This window comes from Cherax quadricarinatus, chromosome 3 (genome assembly GCF_038502225.1).
Source record: "Cherax quadricarinatus isolate ZL_2023a chromosome 3, ASM3850222v1, whole genome shotgun sequence".
NCBI classification, from domain to species: domain Eukaryota; kingdom Metazoa; phylum Arthropoda; class Malacostraca; order Decapoda; family Parastacidae; genus Cherax; species Cherax quadricarinatus.
The window spans coordinates 78772612-78791250 of record NC_091294.1 but is presented as its reverse complement, the minus strand read 5'-3'; the positions used below and the strand labels follow the sequence as shown (position 1 = coordinate 78791250).

Below are 18639 nucleotides of genomic sequence, written 5' to 3'. Positions count from 1 at the left end.
GCTAACAGGAAATCTCCTGAGTGTGGTGCCTTCACTGCCAGGAGACGAGCTTTGTTCTTTCCTGAAGCATTGGAGAGCATTGTGTTGGCGATTTTTTTCCATGATCGGTTTGTCCCAGTGGGACTGTTTGTGCTGTTTGGGAGGAGCTGGTCTACTGGAGGAGTCTGTAAGGGTGTCCCACCGAATTGCTGCTTCAGTAAACCTGGGGTCTTGAGCTCCTACCAAGTCTCTCAAGCGTTCGGGCACTATCTTCTTGACTAATGCACTGGAAGCCAAACACGAAGACAGAAAAGCAGGTAAAGCAACATGCGTTGCTTTACGCACCCCTATACCTCCCAGTCGCACTGGGAGGGTTGCCTGATCCCATTGCTCATCCTCTAGTGACAGGTTCAGTGCCTTCTTAAAAGTTGATCTCAGGTGTGCATCATATTCATCAAGTGTTGGGTTGTCAAAAGAGGGTGCACACCTCAAGAAGTAAGTGAGTCTTGGCATAGTAAGACACCTTGTGAGGAGATACAGAGCATCATGGGCATCAAGATCGCTTATTCTCTCCTCCATTCTCATAAGGTCATTCAATTTGTCCCTGAGGACAGTATCGATGGCCTGGTGACCCAACGGTGCCCCCAAGAGGGTACTGTTGGACGGAGTTGTAGTTGAGATTTCCGGGAGGATTCTTCGAACAGCATTGATTATTTCCTGGTTCGCTGTGATGATTTCACACTTAGAGGGATTGAGGATGAGTCCCAAGTCTTCTCCCTGTGTTTTCACCAGTTGTAGGTCCCCCACGAGGGACTCTTCAGTACCTGCCAGAGTGCCGTCATCCAGGTACCAGATATTGAGCTCACTGCGTAGGCTGGAAGTTAGTTCTCTTACTGCCAAGCAGAAGAGAAGTGGAGCAAGTGGGTCACCCTGCTGAACACCCTCTGATGATTGAATTTCATGTTCTCCAAACAAAAGAATTGAGGGTTTGCTGTAGCCGGCTGAAATGAAGGGAAAGAGACTGGGGAACCGAACCCGAACAGCTGGCAAAACAGCATCTCTCCTCACCATATTAAAGGCATTTCTAAAATCAAGTTTGACTATGGCCTTGTCTTCTGGTAGGTCCCTGATGTAGGCCCTTGCCGCATGAGCTGCAGCTTCACTGCCTTGAGAGACCCCAAAGCCCAGTTGGTGTGGCTGGAGTAAAGTGGCAGCTTCTAGGCGAATGTTTCTCACTGCTGCTTTGGCAACGAGACGGCGGAGAGTGTTTCCAACTGCAATGGGTCTGATTCCCCCATCCCTCTTCTTCAAAGCACATAGTGAGGCTCCAAAAAAGAAAGGTTTAATTTCTTCTGGGATTCGCCCAGCCAGGCAATTGTTGACGAAAGTTGTTAACTCGGTGAGAAGAATTGATGCAGATTCACCGAGTACTGGATTTACCATCTCTTTGAGGTGCTGAGGTCGAATTCCAGTGTAACCTCCTGCAGATCCTGCTGGAAATGACACGATCGCCTTATAGACTTCCGATTCTGGCAAAATTAATTGTTCAGTGATAGGGTCTTCCTCAGGGTTGTCGTTGATGGCTGTGGTGTCCCTGGTTGGATGCTTGTCTCTTAGTGCTTGGGCCGTGGTCTCATCCTTGGGGGCTACAGTGTCGTCACTTGTAATTATTCTTATTGCTCCCACTGTGTTACCTTCCTCAATTTTTTTGCTAACCTGTGCGCAAATTTTCTCGTTCTCAGTAGGACTTTTCTTGGGTCTGCCTCTTTGATTCCTGCGATGATGGGGCAGGGGGACACAGTTATCCGTTCTTGGGTAGTTGCGCACTGCCTTGATAACTGACGTGGTTAGCAGTTTGCCTCGTCTTTCAGGAACTGCAAGACAGACATTGCCGAACAAGAGAAGGTTGCGCCATGCTTGGATGGTGCCTCGGGCTTCTAAGTTAGTGGAACCTCCATTCACCCGCTTAAGAAGGTCTGTGAATTTCCCTGCTGCATATGGGCGAGCTGCTTTAGGGATGTGGGATAGTGTACTGCTAGCAGTGGATTTGAATGCCAACAGAAGGTTATCGCAAGTGACGAGGTTGCCATTGGAATTGTCATCTGCCTGTGGAGGCTGTGGGCTGCTCTCATATATATATATATATATATATATATATATATATAATATATAATATATATATATATATATAATATATAATATATATATAATATATATATAATATATATATATATATATATATATATATATGTCGTGCCGAATATGTAAAACTGGTCAATTAGCAAGAACTCATTTAAAATTAAGTCCTTTCTGAAATTTTCTCTTATACATTTAAAGATATATTTTTTTCATTAATGATAATGTAAAAATTTATAATTTTGTATCAAAAGAATCTTAGAAAACTTACCTAACCTTATTATAAAAAAAACAAGTTATTTTAGCCAAACCCAACTAAATATATTTTAGATTTGTTTACAATAATTTAATACTAGACAAACACAGTGAAATATATTTTTTTCGTTAGGTTCAGAATGATTTTGGCGAAATTATTACATACACAAATTTTCACTCGTCTTATATGGCAAGATAAGCGTTGCTATTTAAGCCAAAATCGCAAGTTCTGCCTATTCGGCACGACATATATATGTACAGTGGACCCCCGCATAACGATCACCTCCAAATGTGACCAATTATGTAAGTGTATTTATGTAAGTGCGTTTGTACGTGTATGTTTGGGGGTCTGAAATGGACTAATCTACTTCACAATATTCCTTATGGGAACAAATTCGGTCAGTACTGGCACCTGAACATACTTCTGGAATGAAAAAATATCGTTAACCGGGGGTCCACTGTATATATATAATGAAAACATGAGAAAGATGAAAATGAATATGTAATATAATATTATAAAGCTGATTAACATTGTTTTAGCTAATAATGATGATAATCGCAATGTAACATTAGATAGATGAACAAAAATGCAAGACATATATATACAGAAACTGCATCTGGGCTAACACAAAACTAGCGTTAAAACTATGTATTTGGTTTATTAACCCTTTGAGGGTTTCAGCTGTACTAGTACGGCTTACGACCCAGGGTTTTTGACGTACTAGTACGCCTAAATTCTAGCGCCCTCAAATCTAGTGGGAGAAAGCTCGTAGGCCTACATATGAAAGAATGGGTCTATGTGGTCAGTGTGCACAGTATAAAAAAAATCCTGCAGCACACAGTGCATAATGAGAAAAAAAAAACTGTGACCGTTTTTTTGGAATAAAACAGCGACTTTGCACTGTATTTTCGTATGGTATTTATTGCTGTATTCTAGTTTTCTTGGTCTCATTTTATAGAATGGAAGACATATTACAGAAATTGAGATGATTTTGACTGGTTTTACAATGAAAAGTACCTTGAAATTGAGCTCAAAGTAGCAGAAATGTTCGATTTTTACCAAAGTTCAAAAGTAAACAAATCATGCTATGCGTCCAATACATGTCAACTGGCGAGTCTAATATTCTTTCACAAGTGCGCTGATATTATTTATACCATTTCTACACTAATGCAGTAGTCTGCATAACAGTAAATCTTCTATTTTTTGTGGGAATAAAAATTCAAAGTGGAAAGCAAAAGAATATAAGAGGGGCCTTGAGACGTGACTAATGAACAGAGGAAATGTCATTTTAGTGCCAGGAATGTCTTTCTTGTTTATTCTGGACCCTATTCGGAAATTGGCATCTTTTGAAATTTGTGTGAAATTGGCAAAATTGCTAAATTCTGACCACTGTACTGGATAGTTGAAACTGATAAATGGGTGGTTTCTTGCACTCATTCGATAGAAAAAATGGAGTTCTAGCGAAATATTCATGTTTTTTGTCGACTAGCATAGTGGAATTGGCAGAAAATGGGGCTCAAAGTGGGCAAAATCGCTGATGCGTACACATCGCAGAGACCGCTAACTTCGCGAGAGCATAATTCTGTAAGTTTTCCATCAAATTTCAAACTTTTGGTGTCATTATGATCGGGAAAAGATTCCCTATCTTTTCATAAGAGAAAATTATTTTTTTTCTTTAAATTTGGCCGACCCTGAGAACGAGTTTCGGAGAGGGCCTGTCGACCTGCAAAGGGTTAAACCACCTAGTACAGTAGTTCTGAAGGGACCTACCTGGTCTGAACTCCCTGATACATCCTACAGTAGTTCTGAAAGTACTTACCTGGTCTGCTGAACTCCCTGGTACATCCTACAGTAGTTCTGAAGGTACCTACCTGGTCTGAACTCCCTGGTACATCCTACAGTAGTTCTGAAGGTACCTATCTGGTCTGCTGAACTGCCTGGTCCTACAGTAATTCTGAAGGTACCTACCTGATCTGCTTAACTCCCTGATACATCCTACAGTAGTCCTGAAGGTACCTACCTGGTCTGCTGAACTCCCTGGTACATCCTACAGTAGTTCTGAAGGTGCCTACCTGGTCTCCTGAACTCCCTGGTACATCCTACAGTAGTTCTGAAGGTACCTACCTGGTCTGAACTCCCTGGTACATCCTACAGTAGTTCTGAAGGTACCTACCTGGTCTGCTGAATTCTCTGGTACATCCTACAGTAGTTCTGAAGGTACCTACTTGGTCGGCTGAACTCCCTGATACATCCTACAGTAGTTCTGAAGATACCTACCTGGTCTGCTGAACTCCCTGGTACATCCTACCGTAGTTCTGAAGGTACCTATCTGGCCTGCTGAACACCCTGGTCCTACAGTAGTTCTGAAGGTACCTACCTGGTCTGATGAACTCCCTGATACATCCTACAGTAGTTCTGAAGGTACCTATCTGGTCTGCTGAACTCCCTGGTCCTACAGTAGTTCTGAAGGTACCTACCTGGTCTGCTGAACTCCCTGGTACATCCTTCAGTAGTTCCGAAGGTACCTACCTGGTCTACTGAACTCCCTGGTACACCCTACAGTAGTTCTGAAGGTACTTACCTGGTCTGCTGAACTCCCTGGTACATCTTACAGTAGTTCTGAAGGTACCTACCTGGTCTGCTGAACTCCCTGATACATCCTACAGTAGTTCTGAAGGTACCTACCTGGTCTGCTGAACTCCCTGGTACATCCTACAGCAGTTCTGAAGGTACCTACCTGGTCTGCTGAACTCCCTGGTACATCCTACAGTAGTTCTGAAGGTACCTACCTGGTCTGCTGAACTTCCTGGTACATCCTACAGTAGTTCTGAAGGTACCTACCTGGTCTGCTGAACTCCCTGGTACATCTTACAGTAGTCCTGAAGGTACCTACCTGGTCTGCTGAACTCCCTGATACATCCTACAGTAGTTCTGAAGGTAACTACCTCGTCTGCTGAACTCCCTGGTACATCCTACAGCAGTTCTGAAGGTACCTACCTGGTATGCTGAACTCCCTGGTACATCCTACAGTAGTTCTGAAGGTACCTACCTGGTCTGCTGAACTCCCTGGTACATTTTACAGTAGTTCTGAAGGTACCTGTATGGTCTGCTGAACTCCCTGGTACATCCTACAGTAGTTCTGAAGGTACCTACCTGGTCTGCTGAACTCCCTGGTACATCCTACAGTAGTTCTGAAGGTACCTACTTGGTCTGCTGACCTCCCTGGTACATCCTACAGTAGTTCTGAAGGTACCTACTTGGTCTGCTGAATTCCCTGGTACATCTTACAGTAGTTCTGAAGGCACCTATCTGGTCTGCTGAACTCCCTGATACATCCTACAGTAGTTCTGAAGGTACCTATCTGGTCTGCTGAACTCCCTGGTCCTACAGTAGTTCTGAAGGTACCTACCTGGTTTGCTGAACTCCCAGGTACATCCTAAAGTAGTCCTGAAGGTACCTACCTGGTCTGCTGAACTCCCTGGTACATCCTACAGTAGTTCTGAAGGAACCTACCTGGTCTGCTGAACTCCCTGGTACATCCTACAGTAGTTCTGAAGGTGCCTACCTGGTCTGCTGAACTCCCTGGTACATCCTATAGTAGTTCTGAAGGTGCCTACCTGGTCTGCTGAACTCCCTGGTACATCCTACAGTAGTTCTGAAGGTTCTTACCTGGTCTGCTGAACTCCCTGGTACATCTTACAGTAGTTCTGAAGGTACCTACCTGGTCTGCTGAACTCCCTGGTACATCCTACAGTAGTTCTGAAGGTACCTACCTGGTCTGCTGAACTCCCTGATACATACTACAGTAGTTCTGAAGGTACCTACCTGGTCTGCTGAACTCCCTGGTACATCCTACAGCAGTTCTGAAGGTACCTACCTGGTCTGCTGAACTCCCTGGTACATCCTACAGTAGTTCTGAAGGTACCTACCTGGTCTGCTGAACTTCCTGGTACATCCTACAGTAGTTCTGAAGGTACCTACCTGGTCTGCTGAACTCCCTGGTACATCTTACAGTAGTTCTGAAGGTACCTACCTGGTCTGCTGAACTCCCTGATACATCCTACAGTAGTTCTGAAGGTACCTATCTGGTCTGCTGAACTCCCTGGTCCTACAGTAGTTCTGAAGGTACCTACCTGGTCTGCTGAACTTCCTGGTACATCCTACAGTAGTTCTGAAGGTACCTAACTGGTTTGCTGAACTCCCTGGTACATCCTACAGTAGTTCTGAAGGTACCTACCTGGTCTGAACTCCCTGGTACATTTTACAGTAGTTCTGAAGGTACCTGTATGGTCTGCTGAACTCCCTGGTACATCCTACAGTAGTTCTGAAGGTACCTACCTGGTCTGCTGAACTCCCTGGTACATCCTACAGTAGTTCTGAAGGTACCTACTTGGTCTGCTGAATTCCCTGGTACATCCTACAGTAGTTCTGAAGGTACATACCTGGTCTGCTGAACTCCCTGATACATCCTACAGTAGTTCTGAAGGTACCTACCTGGTCTGCTGAACTCCCTGGTACATCTTACAGTAGTTCTGAAGGCACCTATCTGGTCTGCTGAACTCCCTGATACATCCTACAGTAGTTCTGAAGGTACCTATCTGGTCTGCTGAACTCCCTGGTCCTACAGTAGTTCTGAAGGTACCTACCTGGTTTGCTGAACTCCCAGGTACATCCTACAGTAGTCCTGAAGGTACCTACCTGGTCTGCTGAACTCCCTGGTACATCCTACAGTAGTTCTGAAAGTACTTACCTGGTCTGCTGAACTCCCTGGTACATCTTACAGTAGTTCTGAAGGTACCTACCTGGTCTGCTGAACTCCCTGGTACACCCTACAGTAGTTCTGAAGGTACCTACCTGGTCTGCTGAACTCCCTGGTACATCCTACAGTAGTTCTGAAGGTACTTACCTGGTCTGCTGAACTCCCTGGTACATCCTACAGTAGTTCTGAAGGTACCTACCTGGTCTGCTGAACTCCCTGGTACATCCTACAGTAGTTCTGAAGGTACCTACCTGGTCTGCTGAACTCCCTGGTACATCCTACAGTAGTTCTGAAGGTACCTACCTGGTCTGCTGAACTCCCTGGTACATCCTACAGTAGTTCTGAAGGTACCTACCTGGTCTGCTGAATTCCCTGGTACATCCTACAGTAGTTCTGAAGGTACCTACCTGGTCTCCTGAATTCCCTTGTACATCCTACAGTAGTTCTGAAGGTACCTACCTGGTCTGCTGAACTCCCTGATACATCCTACAGTAGTTCTGAAGGTACCTACCTGGTCTGCTGAACTCCCTGGTACATCTTACAGAAGTTCTGAAGGCACCTATCTGGTCTGCTGAACTCCCTGATACATTCTACAGTAGTTCTGAAGGTACCTATCTGGTCTGCTGAACTCCCTGGTCCTACAGTAGTTCTGAAGGTACCTACCTGGTCTGCTGAACTCCCTGGTACATCCTACGGTAGTCCTGAAGGTGCCCACCTGGTCTGCTGAACTCCCTGGTACATCCTACAGTAGTTCTGAAGGTACCTACCTGGTCTGCTGAACTCCCTGGTACATCCTACAGTAGTTCTGAAGGTACTTACCTGGTCTGCTGAACTCCCTTGTACATCTTACAGTAGTTCTGAAGGTATCTACCTGGTCTGCTGAACTCCCTGGTCCTACAGCAGTTCTGAAGGTACCTACCTGGCCTGCTGAACTCCCTGGTACATCCTACAGTAGTTCTGAAGGTACCTACCTGGTCTGCTGAACTCCCTGGTACATAAGAACATAAGAAAGGAGGCACACTGCAGGAGGCCTGTTGGCCCATACTAGGCAGGTCCTTTACAATTCATCCCACTAACAAAACATTTGCCCAACCCAATTTTCAATGCCACCCAAGAAATAAGCTCTGATGTGAAAGTCCCACTCAAATTCAACCCCTCCCACTCATGTACTTATCCAACCTAAATTTGAAACTACCCGAAGTCCCAGCCTCAATAACCCAACTAGGTAGACTGTTCCACTCATCAACTACCCTATTTCCAAACCAATACTTTCCTATGTCCTTTCTAAATCTAAACTTATCTAATTTAAATCCATTACTGCGGGTTCTCTCTTGGAGAGACATCCTCAAGACCTTATTAATATCCCCTTTATTAATACCTATCTTCCACTTATACACTTCGATCAGGTCTCCCCTCATTCTTCGTCTAACAAGTGAATGTAACTTAAGAGTCTTCAATCTTTCTTCATAAGGAAGATTTCTAATGCTATGTATTAATTTAGTCATCCTACGCTGAATGTTTTCTAATGAATTTATGTCCATTCTGTAATATGGAGACCAGAACTGAGCTGCATAATCTAGGCGAGGCCTTACTAATGATGTATAAAGTTGCAGTATGACCTCTGGACTTCTGTTGCTTACACTTCTTGATATAAATCCCAGTAATCTATTTGCCTTATTACGTACGCTTAGGCATTGCTGTCTTGGTTTAAGGTTGCTGCTCACCATAACCCCCAAGTCCTTTTTGCAATCTGTATGGCTAAGTTCTACATCATTTAACTTATAAGTACTAGGGTTATGGGCACTCCCGAGCTTCAGAACCTTGCATTTATCTACATTGAACTGCATCTGCCACTTTTCTGACCAAGAATAGAGTTTGTTTAAATCCTCCTGAAGTTCCATAACATCTACGTTTGAATCAATTATCCTACCTATCTTTGTGTCATCGGCGAATTTGCTCATATCACTAGTAATTCCCTCATCAAGATCATTGATATATATTATAAACAACAACAGGCCCAAGACTGATCCCTGTGGAACGCCACTTGTTACAGATCCCCACTCGGATTTAACCCCATTTATGGACACACTCTGCTTCCTGTCAGTGAGCCATGACTCGATCCACGAGAGCACTTTTCCCCCAATGCCATGAGCTGCTACTTTCTTTAACAGTCTATGGTGCGGAACTCTATCAAATGCCTTACTAAAATCTAAGTAAATAATATCAAATTCTTTATCGTGGTCAACAGCCTCAAAAGCTTTACTGAAGAAAGTTAATAAATTAGTTAGACAAGACTGGCCTCTTGTGAATCCATGCTGAGTATCTCAGTCGTCACGTGAGGTCACAGACCCTGAGCTGCCTTGGGGATTAGTGTGGACGGTTACAAAGCATGGCTTGCTTCTGCAGTGTTTTAAAAATTGGGGTTGGAGAGTTGAAGGAGGAGGTCTTGCTTCTCCAGGAGGAGATTAGGAGGCTGAAGGTCCACCTCAATGGGTCTGGGAGAGAGTGTGAGGTGGCTGGAGTTGTGGGGAATGAGGCTTCTAGCAGCGAGGTGCAGTCTGTCTCTCGCTGTGAGGAGGCTGTAGTTGGGGTGGCAGCAACGGCTACCAGCAGTGAGGTGCAGCCCAGCACCTGCTACAAGTGGCGAGTAGTTCACAGTAATGGAAGGCGCATCAGAGTAAGGAAAGTTAAGAGTGAAGATCTGAAGGTAGGAAATCGCTTCTCTGTTCTTCAGGATGAATGTACTTCAGTGGCCAGTGAAGGTAAGGGTACTACTGCCCCTGCTAATGGAGGTAAGCGCATTCTTGTGGTTGGTGACTCTCAGGTAAGATACATTGACCGTGCTTTTTGTAATAGGAATAAGAAGATGAGAGATAGAGTGTGCTTCCCTGGAGCTGGTGTTGGGGACATTGTCAACAGGCTGGATAATATCATGTCAGGTAATGGGAGCAAGCCCATTATCTGTCTCAGTGCTGGTGGAAATGATATTGGGAAGGGTAGGAGAGAAGAGCTGCTAGATAAGTACAGGTCAGCTATAGATTTCATTAAGTCTAAGGGAGGGATCCCAATCATATGTAGCATCTTGCCTAGAAGGGGAGTAGGAAATGAATGGTTGTCTAGGGCAATTGGTGTAAATTGCTGGCTAGACAGATACTGCAAGGAACATGCAATCCCATTCATTGACAACTGGAACAACTTTTATGGCAAACATGATATGTATGCAAGGGATGGGGTACATCTCTCTGGGGCTGGGGTGGTAGCACTTGCAGACTCGATTGAGAAGGCCATTGGTGAAATGCCTATGATTTTAAACTGATGGAAGATAGAGGTATGGGTGTGTGTGGGAAACAAGCAGGTTGCAACACTTGGGTTGGAAACAGTAAATGTATAAAAGGCATTCAGCATGAAGTTATAAATAAAGACAATAGATCAGGTCAGCAAACAAAGGGGGACAGCAGAGGGCAGCAAGGGACTAGCTCCCTTAAGGTTTACTATACTAATAGCAGGAGTGTAAGAAATAAGATAGATGAGCTAAGATTAATTGCAAGTGCAGGAGACATAGATATTATTGCTATAACAGAGACCTGGCTCAATCTGAAAGATAGAGAGATGCCCTCTGAATGTCACATACAAGGCTATAAATTATTCCACACTGACAGGGTCAACAGGAAAGGTGGTGGAGTAGCGATGTATGTCAGAGACAATTTAAATTGTTGTGTTAGACAAGATATTAAATTAGAAGCGTCAGCCACTGAATCTGTTTGGTTACAGCTTCTCGAGGGCCGAGAAAAACTAATTTTGGGTGTGATTTACAGGGCCCCAAATCTTGATAGGGAGTGCAGTAAACTTCTATGGGACGAAATTCGTAAGGCATCTACATACGAAAATGTTGTGCTAATGGGAGATTTCAACTATAGACAGATTGACTGGAGCAATTTGACAGGAAATTTAGAGTCAGGTGACTTTCTTGATACGATCCAGGATTGTTTTTTAAAACAGTTTGTGACAGAGCCAACTAGGGGAAATAACCTCCTTGACTTGGTTCTTGCCAGTAGGGAAACACTAATTAATAATCTTGAGGTTAATGATGAGCTTGGGGAAAGTGATCACAAATCACTCAGTTTTAATATATCATGGAATTCCCCTAATAATGGCAATCAAGTCTCCGTCCCTGACTTTCGCTTGGCTGATTTCATAGGACTGAAAAATTACTTAGGTGGGCTGAACTGGAATGACCTGACTAAGGGTCAGGTAGGTGGTGATGGTTGCCGATATGATGCTTTCCAGGGCATAGTTCTAGCTGCTCAGTCAAATTATGTTCCAAATAGGGAAATCAGATCAAACAAAAATGATCCTAAATGGATGAACAATAGATTAAAATATCTGATTGGTCAAAAGAGAGGCATATATAGGCAAATCAAAAGAGGAGAGGGGCAATTGAGAAATCGATATATTCAGTTAAAGAGAGAAATAAAAAAGGGAATTAGAAAAGCAAAAAGAGATTATGAGGTTAAAGTTGCAAGAGAATCGAAGACTAACCCAAAAGGATTCTTTCAGGTATACAGAAGTAAGATCAGGGACAAGATAGGCCCACTCAAAAGTTCCTCGGGTCAGCTCACTGACAGTGATAAGGAAATGTGTAGAATTTTTAACACATACTTCCTCTCAGTTTTTACACAGGAGGATACCAGCGATATTCCAGTAATGATAAATTATGTAGAACAGGACGATAATAAACTGTGTACTATTAGGGTCACAAGTGACATGGTCCTTAGGCAAATAGATAAATTAAAACCTAACAAATCCCCAGGCCCTGATGAACTGTATGCAAGGGTTCTAAAGGAATGTAAAGAGGAGCTTAGCACACCTTTGGCTAATCTTTTCAACATATCACTACAAACTGGCATGGTGCCAGATAAGTGGAAAATGGCAAATGTGATACCTATTTTCAAAACAGGTGACAGGTCCTTAGCTTCGAACTATAGACCAATAAGCCTAACCTCCATAGTGGGAAAATTTATGGAATCAATAATTGCCGAGGCAGTTCGTAGCCACCTTGAAAAGCATAAATTAATCAACGAATCTCAGCATGGTTTTACAAAGGGGCGTTCCTGCCTTACGAATTTATTAACTTTTTTCACTAAGGTATTTGAGGAGGTAGATCATGGTAATGAATATGATATTGTGTATATGGACTTCAGTAAGGCTTTTGACAGGGTCCCACATCAGAGACTATTGAGGAAAATTAAAGCACATGGAATAGGAGGAGAAATTTTGTCCTGGATAGAGGCATGGTTGACAAATAGGCAGCAGAGAGTTTGCATAAATGGGGAGAAATCAGAGTGGGGAAGTGTCACGAGCGGTGTTCCACAGGGGTCAGTGTTGGGCCCCCTGCTGTTCACAATCTACATAAACGACATAGATGAGGGCATAAAGAGCGACATCGGCAAGTTTGCCGATGACACCAAAATAGGCCGTCGAATTCATTCTGACGAGGACATTCGAGCACTCCAGGAAGATTTGAATAGACTGATGCAGTGGTCGGAGAAGTGGCAGATGCAGTTTAATATAGACAAATGCAAAGTTCTAAATGTTGGACAGGACAATAATCTTGCCACATATAAACTAAATAATGTAGATCTTAATATTACGGATTGCGAAAAAGATTTAGGAGTTCTGGTTAGCAGTAATCTGAAACCAAGACAACAGTGCATAAGTGTTCGCAATAAAGCTAATAGAATCCTTGGCTTCATATCAAGAAGCATAAATAATAGGAGTCCTCAGGTTGTTCTTCAACTCTATACATCCTTGGTTAGGCCTCATTTAGATTATGCTGCACAGTTTTGGTCACCTTATTACAGAATGGATATAAATTCTCTGGAAAATGTACAAAGGAGGATGACAAAGTTGATCCCATGTATCAGAAACCTTCCCTATGAGGATAGACTAAGGGCCCTGAATCTGCACTCTCTAGAAAGACGTAGAATTAGGGGGGATATGATTGAGGTGTATAAATGGAAGACAGGAATAAATAAAGGGGATGTAAATAGTGTGCTGAAAATATCTAGCCTAGACAGGACTCGCAGCAATGGTTTTAAGTTGGAAAAATTCAGATTCAGGAAGGATATAGGAAAGTACTGGTTTGGTAATAGAGTTGTGGATGAGTGGAACAAACTCCCAAGTACCGTTATAGAGGCCAGAACGTTGTGTAGCTTTAAAAATAGGTTGGATAAATACATGAGTGGATGTGGGTGGGTGTGAGTTGGACCTGATAGCTTGTGCTACCAGGTCGGTTGCCGTGTTCCTCCCTTAAGTCAATGTGACCTGACCTGACTAGGTTGGGTGCATTGGCTTAAGCCGGTAGGAGACTTGGACCTGCCTCGTATGGGCCAGTAGGCCTTCTGCAGTGTTCCTACATTCTTATGTTCTTATGTTCTTATTAATCAAGCTATGCTTATCGAGATGGCTTCTTATAATCTCAGCTATAATTGACTCTAGTAATTTGCCTACAATTGAGGTCAGGCTTATTGGGCGGTAATTTGACGGTAACGACTTGTCCCCTGTTTTAAAAATAGGAATTACATTAGCCATCTTCCACATATCAGACACTACACCTGTTTGAAGAGATAAATTAAAAATATTAGTTAATGGTTCACAGAGTTCCATTTTGCACTCCTTAAGAACCCTTGAAAAAAGCTCATCAGGACCCGGCGACTTATTTTGCTTCAGTCTGTCTATCTGCTTCACAACCATTTCACTAGTGACTGTGATGTTACATAATTTATCCTCTTCTAGCCCACTATAAAAATTAATTACTGGAATATTGTTAGTGTCTTCCTGCGTAAAAACTGAGAGAAAATAATTATTAAAAATCGAGCGCATCTCATTCTCTTTGTCAGTAAGGTGCCCATAGTTATTTTTAAGGGGACCTATCTTATCTCTAACTTTTGTTCTATAGACCTGGAAAAAACTTTTTGGGTTAGTTTTAGAATCCCTAGCAACTTTAATTTCATAGTCCCTTTTAGCTTTTCTTATCCCCTTTTTAATGTCCCTCTTAATGTCAATATACTGATTCATAAGACCGGCTAACGCGACGGGCTGGAGTTTTGAGACTCTATGACCGCGGGTTCAATCCCGGCCGGGGGTATGGTTCATAAGATGACCCTCACCTCTTTTGATATGGCTATAAATTCCTTTCTTATGCCCTAGTAGATATTTGAGCCTATTATTCATCCATTTTGGGTCATTTCTATTTGATCTAATTTCTTTATATGGGATAAACGTTCTTTGAGCAGCATGTATAGTGTTCAGAAAACTGTCATATTGATAGCTCACTTCGTTACCCCAGTCAACAGATAAGTGTTCTCTAAGCCCATCGTAATCTGCTAAGCGAAAATCTGGGACTGTTACTGAGTTATCGTTACTATCGTACTTCCATTCAATGCTAAATGTAATTGATTTGTGGTCGCTAGCACCCAGTTCCTCTGAAATTTCTAAATTATTAACAAGGGATTCATTGTTTGCCAGAACTAAGTCAAGCAGGTTATTACCCCTTGTAGGTTCTGTCACAAACTGCTTCAAAAAACAATCCTGAACTACTTCTAAGAAGTCGTATGATTCTAAATTCCCAGTCAAGAAATTCCAATCAATATGACTAAAGTTAAAGTCTCCTAGAATTACTACATCATCGTGCCTTGTGGCCTTAACAATTTCCTCCCATAGTAGTCTCCCTTGGTCCCTATCTAAGTTTAGGGGACGGTATATCACTCCTAAAATCAGTTTTTCATGCCCCTCTGAAAATTCTATCCAAACAGACTCTGTATGTGTTACTTCAGACTTAATACCCGTTTTTATGCAACAGTTCAAGCGATCTCGGACATACAATGCCACCCCACCCCCCTTCCCGATACTTCTATCTACTTGGAACAATTTAAAACCCTGAATATGACATTCCGCAGGCATGTCCCGACTTTTTGAATTAAACCACGTCTCAGTTAAGGCAAATACATCAATGTTACCTGCACTAGCAACTAATCTCAACTCGTCCATCTTATTCCTAGCACTACGGCAATTAGCATAATAAACATTGAAAGACTCTCCTTTCTCTTTACCCTTCCTGCTCATTTCTGTTTTTCTACTAAACCTATTACTGTCCTTATCACCCAAAGTCCCTGGCTTTTCAATATCTACCTCGTTCTGCTTATTACTAGTTCCCCTAGAACTCGTAATATTACTACACTGGGACTTCACTGTTTTCCTGCCAAAACCCATACCACTAACTATTCCTAGTTTAAAGTCCTAACTGCTCCCTCCACTGCAGTTGCCAGTGCTACCACCCCAGACCTAGATAAGTGAACCCCATCCCTGGCATACATGTCATTTCTGCCATAGAAGAGGTCCCAGTTGTCAATGAATGTTACTGCATTTTCCTTACAGTATTTGTCCAGCCAGCAATTGACACCAATTGCCCTGGACAACCATTCATTTCCAACTCCTCTCCTAGAGTAGTTCTAAAGGTACCTACCTGGTCTGCTGAACTCCCTGGTACATCCTACAGTAGTTCTGAAGGTACCTACCTGGTCTGCTGAACTCCCTGGTACATCCTACAGTAGTTCTGAAGGTACCTACCTGGTCTGCTGAACTCCCTGGTACATCCTACAGTAGTTCTGAAGGTACCTACCTGGTCTGCTGAACTCCCTGGTACACCCTACAGTAGTTCTGAAGGTACCTACCTGGTCTGCTGAACTCCCTGGTACATCCTACCGCAGTCCTGAAGGTACGTACCTGGTCTGCTGAACTCCCTGGTACATCCTGCCATAGTCCTGAAGGTACGTACCTGGTCTGCTGAACTCCCTGGTACATCCTACCGTAGTCCTGAAGGTACGTACCTGGTCTGCTGAACTCCCTGGTACAGCCTACCGTAGTCCTGAAGGTACGTACCTGGTCTGCTGAACTCCCTGGTACATCCTACCGTAGTTCTGAAGGAACCTACCTGGTCTGCTGAACTCCCTGGTACATCCTACAGTAGTTCTGAAGGTACCTACCTGGTCTGCTGAACTCCCTGGTACATCCTACAGTAGTTCTGAAGATACATCTTACAGTACCTACCTGGTCTGCTGAACTCCCTGGTACATCCTACAGTAGTTCTGAAGGTACTACCTGGTCTGCTGAACTCCCTGTACAGTAGTTCTGAAGGTACCTACCTGGTCTGCTGAACTCCCTGGTACATCCTACAGTAGTTCTGAAGGTACCTACCTGGTCTGCTGAACTCCCTGGTACATCCTACAGTAGTTCTGAAGGTACCTACCTGGTCTGCTGAACTCCCTGGTACATCCTACAGTAGTTCTGAAGGTACCTACCTGGTCTGCTGAACTCCCTGGTACATCCTTCAGTAGTTCTGAAGGTACCTACCTGGTCTGCTGAACTCCCTGGTACATCCTACAGTAGTTCTGAAGGTACGTACCTGGTCTGCTGAACTCCCTGGTACATCCTACAGTAGTTCTGAAGGTACCTACCTGGTCTGCTGAACTCCCTGGTACATCCTACAGTAGTTCTGAAGGGACATTTGAACTTTTTAGCCTCGTGGATCAACATGTGACGCTTGAGTTTGTCTCTGCGGTTGAAGGAGGTCTTGCACAGGTGACACTCGAACGGCTTTTCACCAGTGTGGATCAACTGGTGCAACTTGAGCGAGTACTCTGACTTGAACTTTTTGGAACATTGCTGCAAATGTAGGGTTTCGTCAGTCATTTGTGAGGGGTCGTTCACGAGGGGGTGATGTTATTGGTTTAATGGAGAGTGTTGGGTGGTGGTTCAGGTGGAAGTGGTGGGAATGGTGGTAGCAGACAGAGGCTGAGGTGAGAGGGGGTCAGTCCCTGTTTGTTGTTGTGGTGGACTAAGGTAATCAGTCTCTGTTTATTGTGGTGCTGGTGCTAGTTTGAGGGTGTCAGTCCCTGAGTGTTGTGGCAGGCCAAAGATAATGAACAAATTGTACCATACTCAGAGATGAACAAATTGTACCATATTAACACAGATGAATAAATTATACCATACTCAAAGAACTGAACAAATTGTATCATATTAGCGTGAAGAAATTGTACCACATTAACACATGAACAAATTGTACCCTATTTAACACAGGTTAACAAATTATATCATACTCACAGCACATGTGAACAAATTAACTGTTCCATGGATGTGGAGGTGCCGTCGCAGCAATCGTTCAGATGTGAACACTTTTCCACACTGCTTGCATGGATAGTGATGGGAGGATGTACGAAGGTGGTGTTCCAAGGCCTCGGCACTGGCGTATTTGTTCATGCACTTGGTACAACGGAAGTAACTGAAAGAGTTGGACAATTTGAGGTTATGTGGAGGTTGTTCAGGTACAATGGTGAGTACTATGAGAAGAATGAGTTAATACCATGACTGGAACAATGTACTGACAATGCCATGACTGGAACAATGTAATGACAGTACCATGACTGGAACATCCTGACACCACGGCTGGAACAATGTACGGACAATACCATGGCTAGAACAACATCCTGACATCACGGCTGGAACAATGTACGGACAATACCATGGCTGGAACATCCTGACACCATGGCTGGAACAATGTATGGACAATACCATGGCTGGAAAAACATCCTGACATCATGGCTGGAACAATGTATGGATAATACCATGACTGGAACAGTGTACTAGAACAATGTACTGACAATACCATGGCTGGAACAATGTAAGGTAAACTAACGTAGTGTGAGGTAGACTAACCTGGAGTGAGGTAGACTAACCTGGAGTGAGGCAGACTAACCTGGAGTGAGGTAGACTAACCTGGAGTGAGGTAGACTAACCTGGAGTGAGGCAGACTAACCTGGAGTGAGGTAGACTAACCTGGGGTGAGGCAGACTAACCTGGGGTGAGGTAGACTAACCTGGGGTGAGGCAGACTAACGTGGGGTGAGGTAGACTAACCTGGGGTGAGGCAGACTAACCTGGGGTGAGGTAGACTAACCTGGGGTAAGGCAGACTAACCTGGGGTGAGGTAGACTAACCTGGGGTGAGGCAGACTAACCTGGGGTGAGGTAGACTAACCTGGGGTAAGGCAGACTAACCTGGGGTGAGGTAGACTAACCTGGGGTGAGGTAGACTAACCTGGGTTGAGGCAGACTAACCTGGGGTAAGGCAGACTAACCTGGGGTGAGGTAGACTAACCTGGGGTGAGGCAGACTAACCTGGGGTGAGGTAGACTAACCTGGGGTAAGGCAGACTAACCTGGGGTGAGGTAGACTAACCTGGGGTGAGACAGACTAACCTGGGGAGAGGTAGACTAACCTGGGGTGAGGCAGACTATCCTGGGGTGAGGCAGACTAACCTGGAGTGAGGCAGACTAACCTGGAGTGAGGTAGACCAACCTGGAGTGAGGCAGACTAACCTGGAGTGAGGTAGACTAACCTGGAGTGAGGTAGACTAACCTGGAGTGAGGTAGACTAACCTGGAGAGAGGTA

The 18639-nt window shown here is 43.9% G+C and overlaps 1 protein-coding gene across 1 annotated transcript in view; it reads right to left on the bottom strand.

Moving 5' to 3' along the window:
- LOC128704698 (zinc finger protein 341) overlaps positions 1-18639 on the bottom strand; it is a gene marked incomplete at its 5' end in the record, with an annotated part of 71744 nt that overhangs the window by 25908 nt on the left and 27197 nt on the right. The window contains 2 exons of the mRNA XM_070093482.1: positions 16646-16853; positions 17295-17472. Of these exons, the coding sequence (XP_069949583.1) occupies positions 16646-16853; positions 17295-17472 (386 nt within the window). The remainder of the gene's footprint in view (positions 1-16645; positions 16854-17294; positions 17473-18639) is intronic.